Below are 24,681 nucleotides of genomic sequence, written 5' to 3'. Positions count from 1 at the left end.
TCAGACTCTCTTAAACTTATGGAAGCCTGAAATCGAGGTGTGGGCTGAGCCACGCTCTCTTTGAAGCCTCTAGGGGCGAGTTTATTCCAGGCTTTTCTCTTAGCTTCTGATATTGGTGGCAATCCCTGGCCATCCTTGGCTTTTGATGCCATCAGCCTGAGGTCCCCGGGGCTATCACACATCTTCCTACCGTCTTCCCTCTGTGGGTCTGTGTCTTAATTCCTTCTTCTTCTTCTTCTTCTTCTTCTTCTTCTCCTTCTCCTTCTCCTTCTCCTTCTCCTTCTCCTTCTCCTCCTTCTTCTTCTTTTAAAGATTACTTATTTACTTATTAAAGAGAGAGAGAGAGCATGAGCAGGGAGGGGGGATGAAGCAGACTCTGGGATCCTGACCCGAGCTGCGGGCAGTCCCCTAATCAATTGAGCCACCCAGGCTCTTCCTCCTAATCTCTTCTGATGCCTCCCCCCGCCCCCATCAACAACACCCCTTCACTTGCTGATGTCTATAAAGACCGGTTTCCAAATAAGTTCCCAGGTACAGGGGTGAGGACTTCAGTGTATTTTTCTGGGGGACACAATTTAACCCTAATGCAGGGCTTATAAAAATTTTGTAGAATCACAGTCTGCTTTGGTAGAATGCTCAGAACTGGGGCACAAGCCTCGGTTGCGTGATGTTTTCTTCTCTGGAGTCTTGACAGCATGTCTTAGAGCTGCCCAGGTTATCAGGTCACTTACACAGAGGCCGGGGAAGTGGCGGGACTGGGTGTCTTCCCGAATTACTGTCTGATTCACATAATAAGTAATCTTACAGCCTTGATAGATGTTGAGGTGTGTTTTAGCTTTTTTTTTTTTTTTTTAAGATTTTATTTATCTGACAGGCAGAGATCACAAGTAGGCAGAGAGGCAGGCAGAGAGAGAGGCGGGGAGCCAGGCTCTCCGCTGAGCAGAGAACCTGATGCAGGGCTCGATCCCAGGACTCTGGGATCATGACCTGAGCTGAAGGCAGAGGCTTTAATCCACTGAGCCACCCAGGTGCCCCATGTGTTTTTGCTTTTTTTTTTTTTTTTGCCACTAAAACCATGCGGCAGTTACTATCTATCTATTCATCTATGCATCCTGGGGCTTTTATAGCAGGTTTAGATTTCTCAAGAGGAATCAGTGGGTCAGGGATGCCTGGGTGACTCAGTTGTTAAGCATCTATCTTTGGCTCAGCTCATGATCCCGGAGTCCTGGCTCAGGTCATGCTTTCAGGGTCCCAGGATTGAGCCCCGCATCAGGCTCCTTGCTCATCGGGGAGCCTGCTTCTCCCTCACCCACTCCCCCTGCTTGTGTTCTCTCTCTCTGTCAAATAAATAAATAAAAATCTTTAAAAAAAAAGAGGAATTAGTAGGTCAAACGGATGTGTATCTCTGTTTCTGCTTTCCCTAGGCATTGGGAAAATAGTGTCACACAGTAGTTTTTTTTTTGGTTCAGTTTTCTTTAAAAGATTTTATTTTTCAGTCGTCTCTCCCTGCAAGGTGGGGCTTGAACTCACAACCCTGAGATCAAGAGTTGTTGGCTCCTCTGACCCAGCCCGCCAGGCGCCCCTGTTGCTCTGCAGTTTGTTTTTTTTTTTTTAAGATTTTATTTATTTATTTGACAGACAGAGATCACAAGCAGGCAGAGAGGCAGGCAGGGGTGGGGTGGGAGGGGGAAGCAGGCTCCCTGCTGAGCGGAGAGCCCGGTATGGGGCTCTATCCCAGGTCCCTAGGATCATGACCTGAGCTGAAGGCAGAGGCTTTACCCCACTGAGTCACCCAGGCGCCCTTGCACTGCAGTTTTAATCAGCGTTTCCTGGTGATCAGGGATATGTGCATCTTTTCCTCCCCGTGGTCTGGCATTTCAGCCCACAGGTCAGAAGGGACTGGTCTGGTGATAGTAGCCCTTCTCTCGGATGACATCGGTACCAAACAAAATCATTAGTCATCAGCTAGGAGGCATTTCATCCTGTTTCCTTTCCATTCACAGAAAGGAATGCATCAAATAGTTCTCTGAAAAACAGGTCAAGTGTAAGTCACGACGGGCACAGTCTGCACTCCAGCCCCCTCACCTGTGACTCAGAGTCCCCAAAAGGGACCTTGCAGAGGTGACCAGCACCACAGACCTTGAGAGGGAACACTGTCCAGGACACGAGGGGAGAACTGACCGTGGGCAAAACATGGAATGGTGGGAGAGGCGTGAGTGCCACGTGGAAGGGGAAAGAGCCGCCTCCCGCCTCAGGCAAGTGGTGACCCTAGGAGGTGGGAAAGGGGCTGAAACAGACCCTCTCCCAGAGCCCCCAGGAATGTCCAAATTGAGCCCAGAGAGACATCTGGCCCTGCAAAAGTAAGATAATAAATGTGGTTTTTTTTTAAGATTTTATTTATTTGACAGACAGAGATCACAAGCAGACAGAGAGGCAGGCAGAGAGAAGGAGGAGCAGGCTCCCTGCCCAGCAGAGAGCCCGATGTGGGGCTTGATCCCAGAACCCTGAGATCATGACCTGAGCCAAAGGCAGAGGACCAACCCACTGAGCCACCCAGGCACCCAAGGATAGCCTATTCTAAGTTTAGCATAATGATCAATTAAACAAGGCAACTGCATTTCCAAATACCTAAAAGGCTATCCTTCTTTCCAGTGACATTGCATTTGTAGGATCAAGCGGAGACAGTGAATTCTTCAACGTATGACCAGAGCAAGCACTCTAGGGTCAACAGACAGTCCTTCTTCAGGAATCTGACTTGGAATGGATTTTTAAAATTTCCCCTTCGTAGGTCATTAGGTCCAATAAGGCACATTAATTTAGAATCACAGAATTTTAAAAAAGGCAGGAACCTTGCTGGGTTCAAATCCAGACTCTTTGGCCTGAAGTTAGGTAACCTGTACTTTGCCATAACTTGCCCACCACAGTAATGAAGTTTACAATGGGTATGTACACTAAGCAAATTTTGTGGCATAATTTTTTCATTCACTTAACAAATATTTATTTAACAACTCATATGTGCTGGGCCCCATTCTTGGTGTTGGAGATAATTAGGGGGTAGCAGACAAAAATCCCTGACCTCAGTGGAGTGGACATTCCAGAGGAAAGAGACAGTTAATAAACAGCAAACAAAACACATATGCATAAGATGTACCTCATTAGGGGGTTGTAGGTGTTATGGGGGGGGAGAAAGGGTAAGGGGGTTTGGAGTGTGAGATGGGGGGTGCAGTTTTTAACAGGGTCATTGAAAAGACATCACTGGATCAAAGTCTTGAAGGAAGTGAGGGACCAAGCTCCACAGATACCTAGGGAGAGAGCATTCAGACGGGAACAGCCAGTGCAAAGGCCCTGAGGTGAATGGGGCTGGCTCGGAGTGAGTGGAGGGAAAGGCACTGGAAAATGAGACCCTGGAGGTACTGCGGATGGTCAGATGGTGCAGGGCCTCCCAGGCCACTGGGAGGATTCTGGCTTTTACTCCAAGTGAGTCGATAATTTACATATAAAAATTATAAACTGTCCCATGAATCTGTTGTTACTGATGTACTGATGTACTGTAGCCTTCTGAGTGTTGGCTTCCATTTCAGTGTACTGAAAAATCAGACATGCTGCAAGCAACTTTTTTTTTTTAAGATTTTTATTTATTTATTTGACAGACAGAGACCACAAGTAGGCAGAAGGCAGGCAGAGAGAGAGGAAGGGAAGCAGGTTCCCCGCTGAGCAGACAGCTCAACGCAGGGCTTAGGACCCCGGGACCACAACTTAAGCCCAAGACAGAAGCTTTAACCCACTGAGCCACCCAGGCGCCCCAAGCAACTGTTTCTAACGGAGGAGTGAGTCATGAAAAATAAAAGCAGTGGCTTAGAGGAAATTTCTAGGCTACAGAGAAGAAGGTTGGAGAGAGTGTGTTAGGCTGTATTATATTGCCCTTACTGGGAGTCTGTGGTCTCTAGGGTTCCTACCTTGATTTCAGGAGGCACTGAGTTCTGTTCCGGCTCTACGAAGACACTTCTCACTCCCTGGGGACTAAGCAGATTAATTCACTCAGTTCCCATAAACCAGAGACACGTGGGTAGGGGAGGGAGGATACGAAGATCGAAGATCGGCAAAGTTGTCCTACTCATTCTTTCATTCATTACCCATGACATTCCTTGAAAAGGGACACGTGATACAGCATAGATGCCCCATCCAACAGAGGCTAAAGTCCTGATTTTAGTCAATGACTATTAGTTTCCTACTGTTGCCATGACAAATTATAAAAATCTAGAGCTTCTTTAAACAATACGTATTTATTGGCTTGCAGTTCTGGGGGTCAGAGGTCCGGGCTGCGTTCTCTGCTTTGGGGTTCAGAAGGCTGAAATCAAAGTGTCAGGGGGTCACCTGTCATTGGGAGGCACCAGGAATAATCTGCCGCCAACCTCAAGCAGCGTGTTGACACAGTACAGGTCCCTGTAGCTCAAGACCGAAGTCCTCATTTGCTTGATGGCTGTCACGGGGCAGCTGGCATCCTCGCTTAGCTCCTAGAAGTCTGTCTTCAGTCCTTGTATGTGAGCTCTACATTTCAGAGCCAGCGATGGAGTAAAGACTCCATCCCACGGTGGGGGACTCTCTGTCGTCCTCTCTGCCGCATCTCCTCTTCCTGCTGGAGAAAAGCCCTTCACTTGTGAGGGGTCAAGTGGTGAGACTAGGTCCACCCCCATAATCTGGTGAAGTCCATAACCTGTCACCATGAGGTACCATGGCCACGCTGCCTATATATGTACATGACAGAGACAACGATGACAGAGTATGTACTATCCACACTTCATTCTTTCCCAGCCGGGGAAGAAAGCTCTGGTTGACAATTCAACATTATCCCATGAGTTGCTGCCCATGTTATGTGTTCAGGAGTAATAGAGGGCAGGGAGGAGACAGCAGGCAGGGCCAGCACTGGCTGGAGAGAGCGGTTAGCCCCCGGAGCCTGAGAGAGTAGTTCTGACTCACCTGCAGGCCCAGGAGGCGGTGGTCCCGGAGGGGTGCCGTGACCATGGGGTTCTGGGAACCACATGGCATGAGACAGCGAGCATGGGAAACCATACAAAGAGGATTTTAAGACTGATGCTGTGGACACCTTTTACTGTTCTTTGGGATGCCTTGATCAGGATTGACCGTGGGCCTGCCTGTTTCTAAGGCAGCGCGCAGGCCAGACGCTTGGGTGCCACACTGGGGATCCAGGGGCACTTGTGGTGGACATCAGCAGGTTTCCATGGAGGAGTTGCTTCCAGAAGAGCCTTTGTTAGGGTCATTCGATGCCCCGGGCCTGTGCGCATCACTGCCCCACGGGGCCCTCCTCCAGCGCCCCGTACATCCCCAATGTGCGTCCTGGAGGAGACAGCCCCTCCAGGGTGCGCGCGTCCAAAGCTGCACCCAGCCCTCTTCCACAGCCTGGCTGAAATGCTCGCCAAAATGTTCGCGATCTTTAAAAATAATGAGTGTGAAAGCACAGAAACAAAAAAGCAAATAAAGAGGGGACAAAAGGCACATCTGGCTGACCGAAGACGCGTCGGTGTACAACTCTGCCGGCCCCCAGGCCCCTGCCCCCCACAGACCCCTGCCCCGCCTCCCCAGGCCCCGGGCCCCCTCTCCAGGCCCCCAACCCGCCAGCCCCCAGCCCCCCGTCCTGCCAGCTCCCAGGCCCCACCGCTTCCTCACGCAGGCCCCGACCTCCCCTCAGGCCCGTCCCCTCCCCTCCATGCCCAGTCTGTTCCCCACCATGCAGGCTCCGCCTTCCCTCCAGGCCCCGCCCCTCGCGGCCCGGCCCCGCCCCTCCGGCCGCGGCCTCACCGCCAAGGCTCCCGCAGGCTGCGTGGGCCAGGGTGCGGCGCGGCGGGCATGCGCAGAGCGTGCAGGCGCGGTTGCCGTGGCAGCGCCCGCCCGTGGGGAGAGCGGTGGGAGGGCGCGGCGCGGAGCCGGCGACCCGCGGGCTGAGGCGGCGTGGCCACTGAGAGTCCGTGGCGGCCGGAGGCGGCGCCGGGCAGGCCTGGGCGGCGGGGCGAGGCGCCCGGGCCCGTGGGGATGCGGGACCGGCTGCCGGACCTGAGGGCGGTGAGCGGCGGACGGGCGGCGGATAGCGGTTCGGGCCGGGCGGGGCGGGGAGGCTCGGGGGCCTGTGGGGCGGGTGGGGGTGGGGGCGCCGGGGAGGACCGGACTGCGCGGGGGCGGGTCCCGGGGGAGGGCGGGACTGGCGGGAGGCGGGCGGGGGTCGCTGTCCCCACCGTGTCCTGGACGCTGCCCAACGAGAGGCGGGAGCGCTTGTCCCCTCGCGGACAGATGGGGAAACTGAGTCTTTGAGAGCGCGGTTTGCCCGGGGGCGCGGGGCAGTGGCCGGGCCTCGAAGCCGCTTTCCTGAGCCGCTCGCTGCTCGCCGAGGCTGAAGGCGCTTCAGGGCATCGAACGCAGTGCTTGGGACGACCAGAGCCCACCGAGCTGTGGTTGGTGCCCCCCTCCGCTCCCGGTGGGTGGGTGTGAGCGCCCGAGAGCAGGGGCTTGTGCCCATGCCCACTGTCTGAGACCCGGGGTCTAACACGGGATCCCTCCCGTAGAAGGAGGAAGGCACACGCGGCCACTTGCCTGCGGACGCCTGGTAGCCCCGGACGCGGGGTGCGCTCAGGGGCGGGTACTGAGCCCGCGGTTCCCTAGGGAGGAGCCGGCCTTCTGAGAACCAGGACCGGTGCTTGCCCTCTCTTAGCCGCCGGCGCTCCCAGCTCGGGGCAGTGGCGCCCCCAGCCAGTGGCCCTTGACTGAGTGAGACAGGGGAGCTCCCTAGGGGGCCGGGCGAGTTTTGATGCGTGTGTTCAAGACGACAGCTCGACTGCTCGGGGACTGAGACAGCGGCAGTGGGACCAGATTGGGTGTTTATAGAATATGGGAGACTTGAGACATTTTAGGCCAACAGTTAATTATGACCTTTTCTTCTTTAAAAATGCAAGTCATCAATGCCGAGTGGCTTATGTCTTGTATCCCACTGCACAGGGAGAGCCCCTGCCCTGTGCTGGCCCCCCTGCCCAAGACATCCATTGCATGCAGGGAATGAACTTCTCTCCTTTGCTTCTAGAGTGCAGCTGGTTATAGGTCGTGCTTAGTAAAGGTCAGGGGATAGTTCCTATGTTCTGTGCATCCGATGAGGAAGCCTGGTTGGGGAAGGCAAAGGCTGACTCTCCCTTGGGATCATAGAAGTTACGCTTTCCGTTGGTTGCTGGAGCCTTTCTTCATAGTGGTTTTCTCCTTCCCGATTTGTTAATGGTGGAATATTCTGATCTCTGCAGTTGAACATCCTGTTAAAAGTAGCAAATTGCCACTATCTCACCCCGTAGAATGTCTTTTCTGTGCCATGAGGAGCTCAAATATTTGTTGAGTGAAGAAATGCTGAGTGCCTCTGAACAGGAGAATTGTAACAGTTTTAGCAAACAGAAGATCTCCGAATAGATGTAATACTGGGGAACAGTAAGAAAAATCTGTCATAAACTATATAAACAGCTTTTCTTGGCTTGATTAACCAAAAAATAATTTAGGCAATTATTTACCACTGTTGAAGCTTATGTATACGCAGCTGTCTCTGCTGTAGGGTGAGGAACACACACGACCCGTTTTGATTTAGAATTTCAGAGCTAGCAGTGGCCTTCTCTAGTCCAGTACCATCCTGCTCTAGATCAAGCCACTGAGCAATTGTAGAACAGATTGTTGGAAGTTTCTACTGGTGGAGTTGTGCAATCTTGGGCAAATTATTTTTAAAACTCTCAGAACCTTAATTTTCCTGTATTTAAAATGGGGATAATAATATCTGTATTGCTTACTAGTAGAAGGAGTTATGAAACATGAAATTATCTCCTGCGTGTGACACTCTGGGAGAAGGTGGGAGAAAATGCCATGTAATTATAAGTGCTATTAATATTTATTAGCTTTTTAATGGTTACAGGAAGTTATAAAAAGCAATTTTTATATAAAATATTAATTTAAAATTTAGCATTAAATATTAATTTAAAATCGACATATTTAAAGTTTAATAACTTTTAATATTTAAGAGCTCATCTGAAAATTATCAGATCTAAAAGTCACACTTTTATTTTTCCTTAAGGAAATGTATCCTTTCCAAATAGTTCTTGAATGAATACTTGAATGTCCATACATGACCATGTTTCTAAACAGTTGGTGTTTTAACCCTATCTAGGTGAAATTTTTTTTAAAAGATTTTATTTATTTATTTGACAGACAGAGATCACAAGCAGGCAGAGAGAGAGAGAAAGGGAAGCAGCCTCCCTGCTGAGCAGAGAGCCCGATGCAGGGCTCGATCCCAGGACCCTGAGACCATGATCCGAGCCGAAGGCAGAGGCTTAACCCACTGAGCCACCCAGGCGCCCCTACCTAGGTGAATTTTAGTTTGATAGTTAACAATGCCTCATCAATGATGTTCAAGCTGGTAAAATAGTTGTTTTGGGAAACCTCCAAAAAGTTTCCTTTATTAGCTGTTAGTGCTTTCTCTTGAGAAGATTATCACTGCTAACCCCTTGGAAAAGACTTAAATATTAGTGTGTTTAATACAATTCATCAAATTCAGGTTTAGCTGCTTCTAACCAATGTTTTTCTTCTTGAGCAGCCAATCTCTTTGGGTGCAGACAGTTTAAGTGACTTGTTCAGGATATCCTAGACTCTGACTCCAGAATGACGTGGTTTATGATTTTTAGAAAGTAAAAGAACCATGTGTCCAAGAGACCCGTGAGTGCCAGGTCTCTAGGAGGGGGTGTGCAGGATGCAGAGAGGTGGGAGCACACATGGCCAAGGCGGGAGGAATACCTGTTCTAGCAGACAGGGACCCTAGATGTGTTATGATTGCCTTTTCAAAGAAGTTTGTGTACGCAAATGGATGTATTTTAGTTAAGAGTAGAGAAACTGTGATTTTAACTGTGGGTATTGTTTACAGGATAATAAACATAAACACATGGTCATTCTGTGTCTTCATTAGTAGACCTAAGGGAAATGAGAAAATGAGTATTTTTAATCCCTGATTTGGGGTGCAAATATAGTTTATTAAAGGGCAGGAAAAACTGCGCAGATATTTTGAGAGTTGTTTTTGACAGCTCCACTTGCACGTTATAAAGATTCAGATTCCCATTTGTAAAATAAAATGTTTATTCCTAAATACTTCACTGACACTTAAAATGCTAAGAATTTTATAGTGTATTTATCATTTCTTGTAAGTGTATGTTTATAGTTTAGAATTTTATGGCTTATTTAGTTCTGCTACCTTTTTATATTTCATTTGTCGAAACCACTCCCTCAGTTGGAATCTATGGGTTCTCTGTTCTTAACTGTCATAAATATGTTCATTTGTAGGCATGATGTGTCTTTTTAAGACAACAAAACTTTGACGTTTCCACAGATTAATTCTTGTTTTTGACCTCAAGTCTCTTGTGAATTTAAGGAGTAGAAAACCTAAGAGAACCAGTTCATGAAAGCCAGTTCATAAAAGGGTTTCCTCTTTGGTGCACGCTTTCCCTGGGCCACCTTGGTCCCGTCATTGTCCGCTGTTGCCGAGGTGGCCTCCCTCTTCCCTACCTTTATGCGTGCTGCTTCCTATGTCCCCCTTCTCTGCCTGCCTGTCACGCCCTCGTGGTCTCAGCGCATGCAGGTATCACCCCTGGGAAGTCTTCCTGCCCTGCTCTCTTCTTACGTCCCCAGAGGTGGCTGTCCTCCTGTCTCTGGGCACCGGTAGTCCTGTTTTCTTCCAGACTCTTCACCCTTTCCAGGGCCAACTGGTGCGGGCAGTTGTGCTTGGAACTGTCAGGTTGAACTGGTGTGTTTCCGTTTCAAGATCCCACGGTGAGAAAAATGGAAATGACAGTGGAATGTGTTGTCCTCAAGGCTCTTCGGGGTGCAAAGGACAGAAACCCATTAGCTACAACAGAGAAGGGAGGAGATTTATTCAAAGTAGAATGGTGGTGCCTGAGAACTGGAGGGCAGAACGAGCCACCTATCTCCCGCTGTGGGGCGGGACCAGGGACCACGGGTATTGCCCCCCGCCCAGGTCACACCTGCTTTGTCTCAGCCCTGTGTGCATCTCTGCCGCTTGTGTCCTCTGTCCTCCCCATCCGCACCTCAGTCTCCGCCTTCTGTTCATTTGCTCAGCTGATCCCTCTGAACGGGACCCTGGTGCAGGAGCTGTGAGAAGGCAGATGGTGTTCTTGCTGCCCGGCCACTTGTGGGGGACAGGCAGGAATGAGCAAATTCCTGCTCTGAGGGAAACAGAGCAGGGAGGATGACTGTGGGCGGGCTCCTTGGGGCCGGAATGAGAAAGAGAAGCCAGCAGGGGTGCGGGCCAGCAGAAGGCACAGCAGGCCCCGAGGCTTCAAGGTGGGGACAAGTTGGTGTGAAGGACAGAAAGAGGGCTAGTTTGTCAGAGTCGAGGTGAGACATAAGGAGAAACTTTTAAACGGGTCATGGGGAGAAAAAGAGTCAAATTGCAGAAACGTGTCTGCAGTAGGGTTCTGTTGATGTAAAGTCTAAGTACCTGTGAAAGGTCTGTGTAGTATTCAGAGTGGAGACAAGCGCTCAGGCAGATACACCAACGTGAAACGCTGTGACATTCTGCCGCAGGGTGTCAGCTGTAGCAATGTAAACGCAGCAGGAAGGCACGTCACATACAGACGCAAGTAGACGGCTTTCCCTGTATTCAGTTACAGGTGATCTTTGCTTTTACTTAATTGATCTGAGTTAATGTTTTCTAGCATCAAAAGTACCACTGCTGTATGTGTTTCAAGAAAATGTAACCTATGTGCCCACAGTTACTATCTGTGCAAGGCCCTTGTGTCTCTGCACTGGAGAAAGGAGCCAGTGTTTTATCCAAGTCCGGATTCTGCTAACTTGGGATAGTTCGGCTTCTGTTGAAATCTAAACAGCATTCCAGTGGCGGATTATTCGTGTCTGTTGAGGAGCCCTTGAGCATGGACACTGCTCCATGTCTGCTCCTGACAGTGGTCACTCAGGGAGAATTTTGTTTTTTATACGCCGCTTTGAGGGAGGCCTCTTTTAAAATTTAACAGAAACGGAATGTTGATGTTTGAGTGTTTATCTTGCACTTTGACACTTTGGAAATCAAGCCCGTCACACTGGAGAGTATTCCCAGTGCTTTTAGTAAGTGCTTTGGCACGAGTTTCGTTATTCAGGGTAAAGCTGTGGCCAGGGCTGGGTCAGGGCTCGGACTCCACTGTCCTGGCGGGAGGGACTAGAGGAGGCCCTCCAGTGAGTAGCAGACAGACAGAACTGTCTGCGGGGTCTCGCTTTCCCCTTTCCCTTCCTTAGGAATGGAGGACCTAAGGCAGTGATGGAGCCCATCTCTAACTACCTGATAGCTTTGTGAATTTTCCCCTTAGAGATAAGAAGTAGAGGTAAAGGTTGTAAATTAAGGATAAAGAAAGGAGACGATAGAGAAAAAGCATTCCAAGTCCTCTGGCTCTTTCGCGGTTGTAGGCAGAGAGGGCAGCCCCTCGCCTATAGGGCTGGCCGGAGATCAAGGGTGCGGCGCGGGTCGGAGGGTGGAGGCAGCACTGGGCTTCCTCGGTCCTGTTTGCTGGTGTGCGCTGTGCGTGGGGTGCAGTCAGCGCCCAGCGTGGACGTGTGGCGGCGACGTGACGTGCTCCCCACAGCGGTGTGAGGTCGGGAACCGTGTCCCCGAGCACTGCAGTGGGCCGCTGTGTCTCCTGGAGTGGCAGCTGGAGTTTTCTGCAGCGTGGAGCCACCGGCAGGCGTGTTCTCTGTGGGATTCACCTGGGGTGACCTAGTGCCGTGGGGGTGGGGGGTGCGGATGAAGCAGGACCGGTTGCAGGGAGATGGTGGTTGAACCATGTGGTGGACACACCCAAGGCTCATTGTCGTATTCCTTCTCCTTGCGCGGCTTTGCAGAGTTCCCCAGCGTTCCCCAGCAGGCAAAACCAAAGTGCCCTGTGTGAATCTGCAGTGACTTTCAGAGCCGAGAGATGGGAGCGGCCCTGCGAGAGTCCTGGGGGGCGGACGCCTTTCTCATCTCTCTGGCCCTGGGCCACAGTTGGAACCGCCACACTCACTCCTAAGTCAAGTTCACGTCCGTTCCCAGGAAGCCATCTGCTTGCGTGATGCTGTTTCACTCTTGCTCCTGACTCGAGCGGGAGGGACATAACCGTTTCCTGCTGAGACCCCGCCTTGGAGAAGGGAAGATGGAGAGCCACCATAGGGCGGTACAGGGCCAAGTCAGGATGAGTGGGGTGCGGAGTACACTCTGGGAAGCGAGGGGCAAGGCTGCCGCAGGAGTCTGGAGGAGGGCCTGGTAGCAGACAGAGGACCTCTGGGGAAGCGCCTTCCTCTGAGGCGTGGATGGAGAATTCTTAAGAGCAAGGGTATTTGGACTCAAATCGACAAGGGCAGCCCCTCTGTCCTCGGTGCCTCGGCCTCTTCCTGGCAGCATGGGGACAGTAGAGTGAATGGGACCATTGGCCGAGTGTTGGAGCTGGCGGTGAAGGACAGCGCTTTGCGGCCAGAGTCAGCGTGGGGGAATGGTTGACGGTGAGCTTTGTAAAGTGGGACAGATGGGGGCGGGGGCACGTGCTGGCCCAGGACTGCTCAGCTCTGAGGACCTGAGCACAGCCCTTCACCGTGTGATTTGTGTTCCAGCGTGTGACGCGGTGATGCGGACTCGGGCCGTGGGTGGTGGTTGGCGAGGGTGCTTCCCGCAGCCCCGGGTGCCCCAGCAGCAGCGCTCTGTGTCCGCGAGCCGGGCCCGCCTGGTGGGGTTGAAGTACCCGTGGCTCCCCTTGACATCCGTTGCGGTGGCGTGCTTGCCGGTGCCCGGCTCAAGTGCGGCTCTGCTCACAGCCGAGACTAGAATGAACTGATGACACAGCCCTGTGACACAGAGACCCCTTCGGTCACACGGGGACGGAGGTGCTTACAACCTGTCTCTGAAGGAGGTGGGGCCAGGACAGCCCATGGTTCACAGACCAGGAGACAGACCTCGGAGGTTCAGGTGCTGATGGGGAGCAGTCTGGAGCCCACATCTGGGGGACGCTGCTTTCCTGCTGTGTCCCTCGTTCCCACCGAGGTTCACAGGAAGAGGTTAGGTTAGAAGGCCTGGGGTGAGGCCTTCTACGTCTGCTTTCCTAGGGACACATTTCAGCTTATAACACTTGTCCCGTTAACACAGACAAACCCAGCATTGTCAGTAGCCCTCATCCAGGTGTCTTTCTCAACAGCTGTCGTCATGTGAGAGCAAGGTGGTGGTTCAGTGTGACTCAGGACACTAAGGGGAGTCAGGGCACAGGGAACAAATAGGGTCATCAGAGTGTGCGGCCACGCCTGTCTGAGAGGTGCCAGCGGGTCCCTCCAGCGAGAGAGAGTATGTGCAGGCTCATGCTGGTGGTGCTTCTGCTTCCCCTTGCCCACTGCCCACCGGTCCTGTCGTGCTGGTCCCGCCCCACTCCTCTGGTCCCCGAGCACTGTGTCATCCTGCGATTAGGGCTTCCTCCCATTCTCCTCCTGCAAGCTGCTCCTCTGAACGAGCTCTTCCTCTCTATCGTAGAGAAACCTCTCTTTTCCCTTTGCCTCTGCCAACAGACGTGGCTTATCTTCGCCCAGAAGAGGCCCCAGGCTGAGCGAGGTGACCTCCAGAAATCTCCTCAGGGCAGTGGGAGAGTATTGGCGACTCTTAGGCCAAATCACCTGGCTTTCGTGAGGGCCCCGGATGGTGCAGAGGGAAGGCCTCCTATGTTTTCCTAAACATTTATGAACTTTGCACATGTTTCTTAGCTAAATTCTAGTAGAATTTTGTCTGCAAGTTATTCCTAGGCTGTAGATCAGTAAAGCTGCAGTGCAGACTTGGATTGGATAACGACTTCCATTTTGCTAAGGTTCTGAGAATTCCCGAAACCCACGGCCTCCTCGGCTTCTGCCGGGCTCATCTGCTGTGTCCTCAGGCACATGGTTCAGAGCTGTTCCCCCCATGGACTTTCTGGCAGGTTTTCTTTCCTTGTCCTGCAGTCCCACCAGCCCCACTAGGGGATGCTGCAGACACAACTTTGATGCCCGCAGTGAGCCACGGAGCAGTCCCCTGGGCTGGCTGTGCTCTGCGCGTGTGCCTGACGGCTGCCTTCCCAGGGCTGGCTTCCAATGTACAGGCTTCGCCTCCCTGGAGAGTGGCTCTTCACACAGGGTCCCTGGTCCAGCAGCGGCAGGAGACCGTATCTGACATACTAGAGTGCTCAGAATGTCCACCCTGACCTGCCGAGTCAGAGACCCAGCCTTCCCACGACTCTCCTGCACCTCAAGTTTGAGAACTGCCCTAGAATGTTCTCGGATGGGATTTAAACATTCAGAGCCTGGTTGCTGATGTAGCATCCCCAGCTCTTTCCAGTGGTCAGGACAGTTGCTTTCCTTCTTCCTAGTTAAGTGTTTCCTTATTAGAGTGCCCACTGAGTGTTTGTGGGCGCCCCTGAGAGTCACTCATGTAGGGAACAATGAGGACCGCCGGCTGCTACAGGTGCAAGTTCCTTGAAAACTATGTGCTTTAGAAAAGTTAGCCCGTGCTGTCAGCATTTTTCATCTTTATAGAAAATATGCGGTACGAGGGGTTCGCTCTTTGAGGATAAAACTTGGGGTGTCATGTTGACTTCCATGGTGCATGAGCAGTTCCTTGTCGCCAAGTTCTGGGAAGCCCCACCATTGCTTCCAGGAGGTGGCCATGCTGCCCCCAGGGCTGTCCGCTGCCTTCGCCCCGCCCCACCAGCCAGTCCTCAGTCCGTCGCAGACAGCGCGGGCTTGTTAGAGCTCACGCTCCAGCCGGTCGCTTTTCTCTTTGACCTTGTGGGCCTACATGAACATCTCTAAAATCTGAATTTTCCTTTTTATATTTTCCATTTTAGTGTAGAAAAGATGACGATGGGGACACAAGTGTTGTTGTTGAAAAGGACCATTTCATGGATGATTTCTTCCACCAGGTAAGAGCCATTCGATGAAGCCCAGCTAGACTTTCTTCTTTAAACACAGTTAGTGTTAACTGTGTGTGTGTGATATTTGAAATAATACTAAATGTAACATTTGCAAAAGTTGTTTCTGTTGACTTCATGCCCTGAACATACCTGGTTGTATTGAGCCATTCTTCCTGGTAAAAGGCTTGGGGAGGGGCTGCTGGGAGTGGTGGTTTGCAGCCGTGGAGCCCCAGGTCCCCTGTCCTCCCCAAGGAGGAGCTCTACACTCCCGCCTTGGGTGGCGCTTCTCTCAGTGTGGAGCTGGGGCCGGGAGATAGCTCCTCTGTGGCCAGGCTGCCTCTGGGAAACCTGCCACACCCTGTGGTAGTCCTGAGTCTCACAGGTCCTCACCCCAGGACCGCTGGTGCTCTCCAGACTGAGGGCCCCCTCGTCCTTTAGAGAATGGCATGCCAGTCCTGGTGGCAGGGGTGCCCCTCGGCTGATGTGTGCACAGGATGCTGCTTCTCTTGTTTCTCCTGGAATAGCAGCGGGTCCCCGGTTGGTGACCGTATGTGTCCAAGAGCTCATAACTCAGAAATATTTCTGAGATCATTGAATGCATCTTCAGTTCCTCTGCTGAAAAGTGTAATGCATGAACAGGCACATAACTGTGGGAACACTGCCATCCGTCAGCTTGGCCTTTCTCTGAGGTGTCGGCCCTGGCCCAGCAGCCTGGGACTGCATTCCTTGGGCCTGACCGCGACCCTTGTCTGCTCCCACGGGCTTGCTGCAGGACCTTTCCTCTCCCTCGTAGCTCCCCAAGGCTGGTTCTAGGCTTAAACCTAAGTCATATTTGACCAAATTTTCCATGATTTCACATTTTTGAATTCGAGTCACAGAACAAATATTTTTACTTTGTTAAAGATGAAGAAACATGTCCCTTAACGTTATTTAATGATTAAAAACTGCCCTTTCATGGTTTGCTGTGGTTGTGTGAACCTGGTCTAATAGTGTCATTGACTCTTGAATGCATGGACAGCCTGAACGGGCCTATAAATGTGCAGATTTGATTTAAAAAAAAAGTAATATGTTGGGGTGCTTGTGTGGCTCACTCAGTGAAGTGTCTGCCTTTGGCTCAGGTCCTGATCCTAGGGTCCTGGGATCGTGTCCCGCATCGGGCTCTCTGCTCAGCGGACAGCCTGCTTCTCCCTCTGCCTCTGCTCCTGCTCATACGCATGCTCTTGTGCTCGTTCTCTCTCAAATAAATATGAATAAAGTCCTAAAAGTGTACTGTTTTAATACAAATATATGAAAAGTTAGCAGTTTTGAGAGTTTGCTGAATACTTGGGATTAGCGTAGCCATGGGGTTTCCAGTATTTATGATGTTAGCTCCTGATTGTACCTAGTGGGAAAAGCATGAAAGTCATTGTTTGATACAGGGACTCATTTTAAAGTGCAAAGCAGTTACGATATTGCATTTCCTGGTTTCTCTTTGGAAATGAGACCCTCTGTATTGTCTTGACTTTACGTACTCACTCTGTGAAATTATTTTTTTTATATTTCATCCCCTTTACTTGCTTAATTCTTCCATGCCAGTTCCTTGTGAAAATGTAGTTCTTAAAGACTCTCCTGGTGTTAATGAAATGTTGCTGTTATGTCTGACAGAAGACTCGTATACCGCAGACCCGGCTCTTGGTTTCTGGGAACATGCTGACCCGGCTTGGGGTGAGAACGGTGTGTGGGCTCGGGGGCAGCGGAACCCAACTGAAATTAGGTTCTCACTTGTTAAATAGTTGTTTCATTTCACAGTTAAGCTTTGTGGAGTGGCTTCTTAGACAAATAGACAATGATATTGTTAATACAAACTTGTTTTTAGAGAATGTCATTCAGATCTTAAACATCATACAGAACATTGTAAAAGATAGGATTTTGCACCTGGCTGGTGTTTGGTTAAGGACTTAGGATGGTGCCCTACTGGGTGGCCAGGGAACATCCCCTTTGTGAAGGTGATTTGTAAGGGACAGAAAGAGACCACACGGCGTGTCCCTCCTGGCTGTCAGTGGGAGTGGGCACTACCGTGACTGCGGCGCTGCCCCCCAGCACTGTGCGGGGAGCGTGACAGCCTCCTTTCCTTTCTGGGCCACACTAGGGCTGCTGTTGGAGAGGCTGAGGGGGTGTCTACTGCAGGACTCTGCGGGGGGCCAAATGGTGTCTTTTCTCCTGATGACTGTAGTTTCCTGCAGAAACGGCACTTTCAGGGTCGCTGGTGGGGCTGCCGGTCTGTGCACTGAACCCAGAGCATCGCCGCATGTGTTTACACCTTCATGATGAACTAGCAGACGTTTAAAAGAATCAGCTTTTATTTTATTAATTGTTTTTGCGCATGGAGTCCGTAAAGTCCTACAGAAATTATGTGTGGCTAGAAATCGCCTCCAGGCCCGTGGTAACGGCCATGCGCCCTTCTCTGAAGGCAGCGTTCTGTGTTACCCCCTCCTCCAACACTTGGGTTTCCCACATGTGCTTTGCAGCTGGGCCCTGGGGCCTCTGGGGAAGCCAAGACCCCCTCACGGAGTCCATGTGGTCAAGACCGTCTTTATAGTGATACGAAGTCCTCCTTTCCTCTCATTCTCTCATGAGTATGTGTGTAGACTTAGTCTCTCCCTCTCACAAATTAGCATGACCAAGTGGCTTCCCCCAACATGCATTCGTCATCAAGCGGTCCCCACCGGACCTGAAACGAGCCTGCCGGCGGGGTTGGCTCCTTCTGGAGGCTCCAGGGAAGAGGCTGCTCAAGTTGGCACACCCCCATCTTCTAGATTTGACCTCCGCCTCCTTTTTGTGAGGAGTCCTGTGGCTGCTTGGGGGCGACTCAGACACTCACGGGACTGGGATATGGGCTATTGCCACAACATGCAGTGGTTTTGTAATTACTGTTTTAAAATGAATCAGTAAATATTTAAGCTGTTTTTCCGGTGTAATAATTATGGATGCATGGATCCATTTGGATAAATCTCGCTGGTGAGCACCTTACATTGTGAAACAAGCGTTGAATAGTTTAGATCATGAGAGGTGAAATGTGACTATGAAGGCTTAGCCCTGTTGGCTGCGAACACCTCCCCACACGGAGGCTTGGCTGCCTCCTCCTCGACTGCTCGGAGCGCTGGGCGCGTGCCGTGTGCCTCCAGTGACTGTCACCTGTGCTAACGCTATTGATCGTTACGGTTTTTCCCACCTGATAGTTATGTTAGTGAATGTTGGTTGATATCGTCTTAGTCATGGGAGTATGGATCTTAACACAGTAATTTTCTTTATCTTTAAAATAAGTAATTATCAATGTGAGAATTGAAAAAGGCTGGTATTTCTTGATGTGATTGTTCATTTCCTTCTTTCCTTTTTCCTTCCCTTTCTAGGTAATAGGAAGGGGTAGCAAGTTGGAATTTGCCACAAGAGTGATGGCTGTTTGTATCTGTCCTAGGTTGAGGAGATCAGGAACAGTACAGCTAAAATAGCTCAATATGTTGAAGAAGTAAAGAAAAACCACAGCATCATACTTTCTGCACCAAACCCAGAAGGAAGTAAGTCACTGGCTTTAAAAACTGTGCCCCTCTCTCTCTCACTGCCTGTGAACCAGGCCTCAGCCCTGACTGCATGCGCGGTGGCGCAGGGAACTTGTCCGGATTCTGGAAGTTGGCAGGCCGCCCCTCCATTCGGACACACTTTCTCTCCCTCTGCTCCTCTCCCTGCTCACGTTCACTCTCTCTAAGATAAAGTAAATCTTTAAACAAAAGAAAGTTAATAAGAGACTGAGTTGGAAAACAGCATTTGTTAGGGTAGGTTTATGGGTGATCTTAAGTGTTCAGGAAAGGCTTTTCTATATGGAGTATGCCGTTCTGGATGTCTGTTAAGAAATGATTTTAAGTTAACCAGGAAAGAGGACCTTGGTAATTATAAGCGAGTGTTTTCTTGATCTGGAGAGATAAATCCTGAAAACTTTAAAGGTAGGATGGATGGGGCACCTGGGTGGCTTAGTTGGTTAAGCATCTGCTGTTGGCTCAGGTCATGATCCCGGGGTCCTGGGATCGAGCCCCGCACCGGGCTCCCTGCTCAGCTGGGGGTCTCCTGCTCCCTCTGCCTCTGCCGCTCCCCCTGCTTGTGTGCGTGCTCTCTCTATCTGACAAATAAATAAAATCTTAAAAAAAAAGGTAAGATGGATTGGGATAAGCCAGAGATTGTGACTTGAAATCCATCCATCATTTTGGGGAAGAAGTGGTATTTTTACAATATTATATCTTTTAATCCGTAAAAGGGTCTGTCCCTCTACAATTTTCATTTCTTTGCTCTTGCTCAGTCGTGCTCACAGGGTTTGGTGTCGAGACCGCACACAGCCCGCACTGTGTTTCTTACGAGGCAGCTAGTGTAAACAGTGTAACAGTACCTGCCGCGGGCTGTGTTCACTGTTCGTTTCTGTGTCTAGAAGTACGGTGGGTTCTTACACGTTGACCCATTATCTCGCCTAATTACCTATTAACGCGGTTAATTTCTGTGTAGATCGTGTTGGGTTGGCTCTGCGCCCAGTCATGTGATCTGCGAATAATGACGCTTTTCCCTTTGCTTTGTGCGATTTTTAGTGGACTTACTTCAGTCACCTCTGGTACGGGGTTAAGTATCCGATACGGGGTTAAGTAGAAGTGGTGGTCCCCACTTGTTCTCAACCTCGGAGGAAAGCTCAAAGCAACTTTTTGTTAGAGAATTATTTGGTATATAGCCTTACGTTGACAAAGATATTACACAGAAAATGAACACGTTCTTAATTTTTTTTTTAAAGATTTTATTTATTTATTTGACAGACAGAGATCACAAGTAGAGAGGCAGGCAGAGAGAGAGAGAGATCACAAGTAGGCAGAGAGGCAGGCAGAAAGATGGGAAAGCAGGCTCCCGGCCAAGCAGAGAGACTGATGCGGGGCTCTATCCCAGGACCCTGAGATCATGACCTGAGCCAAAGGCAGAGGCTTTAACCCACTGAGCCACCCAGGCACCCCAACATGTTCTTAATTTTAAGATTTTTCATGTCTTATAAAATAATTATTTGACCCTCAGTAGGTACCTTACCTTATGGTTTAGAAGGCCGTTTCCCGAATGTCGTCACTAGCCTGTGAAACAGGAGCTATGGCACCTCGTCATGCCAGATCCCCTCTTGGGAAGTTGATGTCCTCTGTAATAAAGACCATGAGCAGTGTGGCTTAAATAAAGTCCTGTTTACCTTAGTATTGTGTTCCATGCACTTATTTGCCCACGGAACTTTTTATGTAACATCTATTAATATCTTGATTCTTGGGGAAAATTGAACTTGAATGAATATTAGCATTTTTTTTTCTTTTTCTTTTGGATAATTTACCTCCAAAGAACTTAAGCGGATAACACTACCCTTTGAATGCAGGCAGAGCTCTTTTTTTTTTTTTTTAAGATTTTATTTATTTATTTGATAGAGATCACAAGTAGGCAGAGAGGCAGGTAGAGAGAGGGTGGGGGAAGCAGGCTCTCCACTGAGCAGAGAGCCTGATGCGGGGCTCGATCCCAGGACCCTGGGATCATGACCTGAGCTGAAGGCAGTGGCTTTAACCCACTGAGGGGCCCAGGCGCCCCACAGGCAGAGCTCTTAATGCTTCTCAGTAGTCCCTACTGGGCTCTGAATAAAACTATCGCTCTGGTCTTTTGTCTGTTTCATGACAGAGTGTGAACCAAAATGTGGGAGGCACTGTCCTAGTGCCTACTTAGTTGACCCTTGAAAAGAGAAGTACAGTTCATGTCCTGTGGAACTGGGCCCTGGGAGGGGGCAGCCTGGGGCGATGCACAGGCTGCCGGCCCCTGGCAGGCGGGGGTGCCTTGGCGCTCTCCCTGCCTGGCTCCGGGGAGGGGTACACGACGAGTGGACGGGCTGCCCAGGCCCACCAGGCCGCACCCTGGTGTCCCGTTCCTGGGCCTGTTCCTACTGGATCAAGGGACTGGCACCATTAGACATGTTCTCCACAGTTTCAGGGTGAACATTTTCAAATCGATGGGAAGGTTGCAGTGACGGTGCATGGGCCTCAGTGGTTGTCCACATTGGCCACACTGACCTGTGTGTGTGCATCCGTACGGACACACAGTGTACGTGCTGTTGTGTGCGATACGTGTGTTCTGTGTGTGCTGTGTTATTTGTGCTGACTCCTTTCAGAGTGACCATTTTGGGGCTCATCTCCGAAGGACACTCTTGCTCGCTGGTACCATTCATCTGGCTGGGGACAGTAACGCTGACTCAGTGCTGTTGCCTGATGGGCAGCCCTGTTCTCGCCCCAAGCCCGGTCCCATGACACCCTCTGTTTCCGGCCGTTTCCCTCCTTCCAGGCCTGGGCCAGACACATGTGTGCAGAAAGCTGGGGATTAAGGCCTTCACAACCGGAGGAGGGTCTCATGCTGTACTGGGCCTTTCATCATGGGGGGCGGCCCTCCCACTGCCACTAACGGATGCTCTCTCTGCCCTTGCAGCCACGTTGCCTGTGTGAACAGAGCTCCCTGGTTTGCCTTGATTCATGGCTGTGGGATCGCTTTCCCCGCCACTTTCTTTCTTTCTTTTTTAGAAGATTTTATTCATTTATTTGACAAAGATCACAAGTAGGTGGAGAGGCAGGCAGAGAGAGGGGGATGCAGGCTCCCCGAGAGCAGAGAGCCCGATTCAGGGCTCGATCCCAGGACCCTGGGATCATGACCTGAGCCAAAGGCAGAGGCTTTAACCCACTGAGCCACCCAGGCACCCCTCCCCGCCACTGTCTGATGATCTTCCCATAGCCATGTGCCTAATGTGTTTCTCTCGTCTTTATACATACGGTATCACGGGGTTTGTCACTTTTCCAGTCTGGTCATTTTTGGTCTCTACGTGCTTGTAGGCTGTTACCGAGCATTACTGACATATTGGGGTGGACATTCACAATCATGTTTGTTTTTCATTTTTCTTGCTTGTTCTCCGTTACTTCTCTCTCTTTTCAGGCTTTCTTTTGGCTTAGGTTTTAAGAATTTTATCCCCTCCACCGCTAGCTTGTTTATGAGTCCTACTTTCTGTTGTTGCAGTGCTGTCCTCTGGAGTACAGCATGCATTCATGACGTAAGGTCCAATAGGAATCTGTGTTTTTACTACTTCCAGGTAACACAGGGACCTTGGAAACTTTAACCACATCTGTTCTTGTACGCACATATCGTCGTATGTACGTGATGCATACAAGTAATGTAAACGTTTATACTATGAACGCCCATTCAGATCCCCCCACGTGCATACCCCTACCAGTGCTCCTTATTTTTCCTTGAGTCTCACAACTTCCATCTGAGATCGTTTCTTTCTAAAAAGCACTCTTAGGGGGCGCCTGGGTGGCTCAGTTGTTAAGTGTCTGCCTTGGCTCAGGTCATGATCTCAGTCAGGGTCCTGGGATTGAATTCCCCATCGGGCTGTCTGCTCAGCGGGGAGCCTGCATCTCCCTCTCCCACCCTCCCACTTGTGTTTCCTCTCTTGCTGTTTCTCTCTGTCAAATAAATAAAAATAAAAAATCTTTAAGAAAAAAAGCACTCTTTGTTACTGCTTTTAGTAGGGAACATGCAGTTATCTGCAATTTTCCAACTATAATCTTGTTCTTGAAGGATGTTTTCACTAAGTGGTGAAAGTAATTTTCTTTGACCATCTTGAAGATTCTGAAGTAATCTTTACAGTGCCTTTTTTTTTTTTTTTTTTTTTTTTTTTTTAAAGTCAGCTGTTGAATTGTAGCTTTTAAGACACTTGGTCTTTGGTCTTTGGTCTAGCGATTTTGCCCTGCTCTTTCTGGATGCGGTTTTCTCTCTGCACCTCTGGCTGCCCGGGCCACTTTGTCCTCATGAGCCATCCCTGCTCCATTTCCTGCCCTCCCTCTTTGGGAGACCTGCAGTCTGCGTGTTCAGGCCTTTTCCCTGTGCCCGTGGTTCCCCTACCCCCCGTTTTGTTCTCGCCCCCGTCTCACCGTCCCATTGGGGAGTCTGTCTGCAGTTCATCTGCAGACCTCTCTTTACTCGTTGAGAGATTTCTGGGTGAGATATTTTCAGTCCTGGAATTTCACTTGGTTCCTTTCTGTACTGATTTTCGACAAAATTCCTAATCTTGTATTTCACCCCTTTGGACGTAATGATCCCACCGTCTCTGATGATCCACTCCCTGGTGTTCCTGGGGTCTGTGTGCCTCCACTGTGGTTCTCTGTGTGCCTGGCTATTTGGGATTGGGCCCTGGGTTTTTGCAGAAAAGCTTGTGGCAATAATTTGAGTCCTCCTTTTCTAGAAGATGATTTTTAAACATTTCTGACAGATGGCCAGGGCCAGCAGCAGTTCTGGGTGTAGTTTGGGAGGGTTAGATGAGCTGCGTCACGGTCGCCTCCTCCGGAGCTTTGCAGCTCTCCTCTCCTCTCCCCTGCCTCCAGCTTCAGGCTGCTCCAGTCGCTGGCTCCCCTCTCCAGGTGTCTTCCTGGATCTCCTTACCTGCCTTGTTAGCTTTAAATGCCTTCAAGCAGATCAAAACACATTTTGTCCAGATTTCCTGATGGTTCTCAGCAGGAGTGTTTATCATGCCACATCCTTTCCCCAGTGGTTTGAAATGCCACCTTTGCCACGGATAAGCTTATGGCTCTTTTCTGTCCCTTGAAGGGATCAGATCTGGTCATGCCTCTTCCATTTCCCTCACGAACACCTGAACCCCTGCCTGCCTATGTGAGCGGGGAGTCCGGGATCCGTCCTGGAACAGCCCAGGGCTTTCGTATCCAGAGTGGGGTGCTCCTGGGGAGTACCAGCTGGGGGATGGGGCTCTGATCCATCCGAGGCTCCAGGCTCGGTTCTCAGTTACGGAGGCTTTGGTGCCCCCCTCCTCCCCCACCGCAGCTCGTAGCTGTTCCCCAAGTCTGCCGTGCTGTGTCCTCAGCTGGGCTGCACGCCTGCACATGTTCTGCCCTGAGTGCATTTTCCTATAGACTCCTGCACTGCTCTCCCTCTCCAGACACAGTGGCTATGTCTGGGGGCTTAGCCTTAGCCTTCCCAGTGCAGGGACAGGCACTTCCGTGAGGAACCTACTTGCTTCAATCAGGCAGGGATGAGCACAAAGGAAATCAAACACATGGGAGAACTTCTTTCCAGAATATGGTTAAATTTCTGCTTCCTTCCTTAGGTCTAGGTGTTAGCAACAGAGTCAGTGAACTGTTTCAGCAGTTAATTGCTATCACCCAGCTCTTCCCAAATGTAGGTGCATCTCATAGTCACCTGCGGGCTGGTTAGGTCGGATTGCAGGCCGCAGGTCCCACCTTGAGTCGGTCTGAGTGGGGTCCAGGAATGTGCATTTCTCCCAGGACCCCACCTCGTGCTGAGGATCCTTGGTCTGGGAGCCCCACTTTGAGACCCAAACACTTAAATATTTACCAGGAATGTTGTTCCATTTAAGTTAATCGTGTATTATAGCTTAGATGTCCTTTTTTTTTTTTTTTTAAATTTTAAAGAAATAAAAGAAGAACTTGAAGATCTGAACAAAGAAATCAAGAAAACTGCGAACAAAATCCGAGCCAAGTTGAAGTGTGAGTTTACAGCTTTGGCTGCATGTAATGGGTGAAGGGGGTATGTGGGTAATCTGTGTTTCCTTTATAATCTCTGATTCTTGACATTTTTACAAGTCGGAAGTGTGAGCGCTTTA

General features: G+C 50.4%; 1 protein-coding gene across 5 annotated transcripts in view; it reads left to right on the top strand.

Annotated features, from left to right (window-relative positions):
* The first annotated feature begins 5,897 nt into the window (after positions 1-5,897).
* STX2 (syntaxin 2) overlaps positions 5,898-24,681 on the top strand; it is a 31,956-nt gene continuing 13,172 nt past the window's right edge. Inside the window, exons 1-4 of one of the 5 annotated variants that reach the window (XM_032846879.1) lie at positions 5,898-6,078; positions 14,916-14,990; positions 18,436-18,535; positions 24,491-24,565. In XM_032846879.1, the coding sequence (XP_032702770.1) occupies positions 6,049-6,078; positions 14,916-14,990; positions 18,436-18,535; positions 24,491-24,565 (280 nt within the window). In that variant the 5' untranslated portion in view covers positions 5,898-6,048. The other 4 variants (XM_032846878.1, XM_032846876.1, XM_032846877.1 and 1 more) reach the window with 4 other exon arrangements.

The sequence above is a fragment of the Lontra canadensis genome, unplaced genomic scaffold, assembly GCF_010015895.1.
Source record: "Lontra canadensis isolate GAN:19392208 unplaced genomic scaffold, GSC_riverotter_1.0 scaffold182, whole genome shotgun sequence".
Taxonomy (NCBI): domain Eukaryota; kingdom Metazoa; phylum Chordata; class Mammalia; order Carnivora; family Mustelidae; genus Lontra; species Lontra canadensis.
The sequence above is the reverse complement of the archived record's forward strand: the minus strand, read 5'-3'. Positions and strand labels throughout refer to the sequence as shown.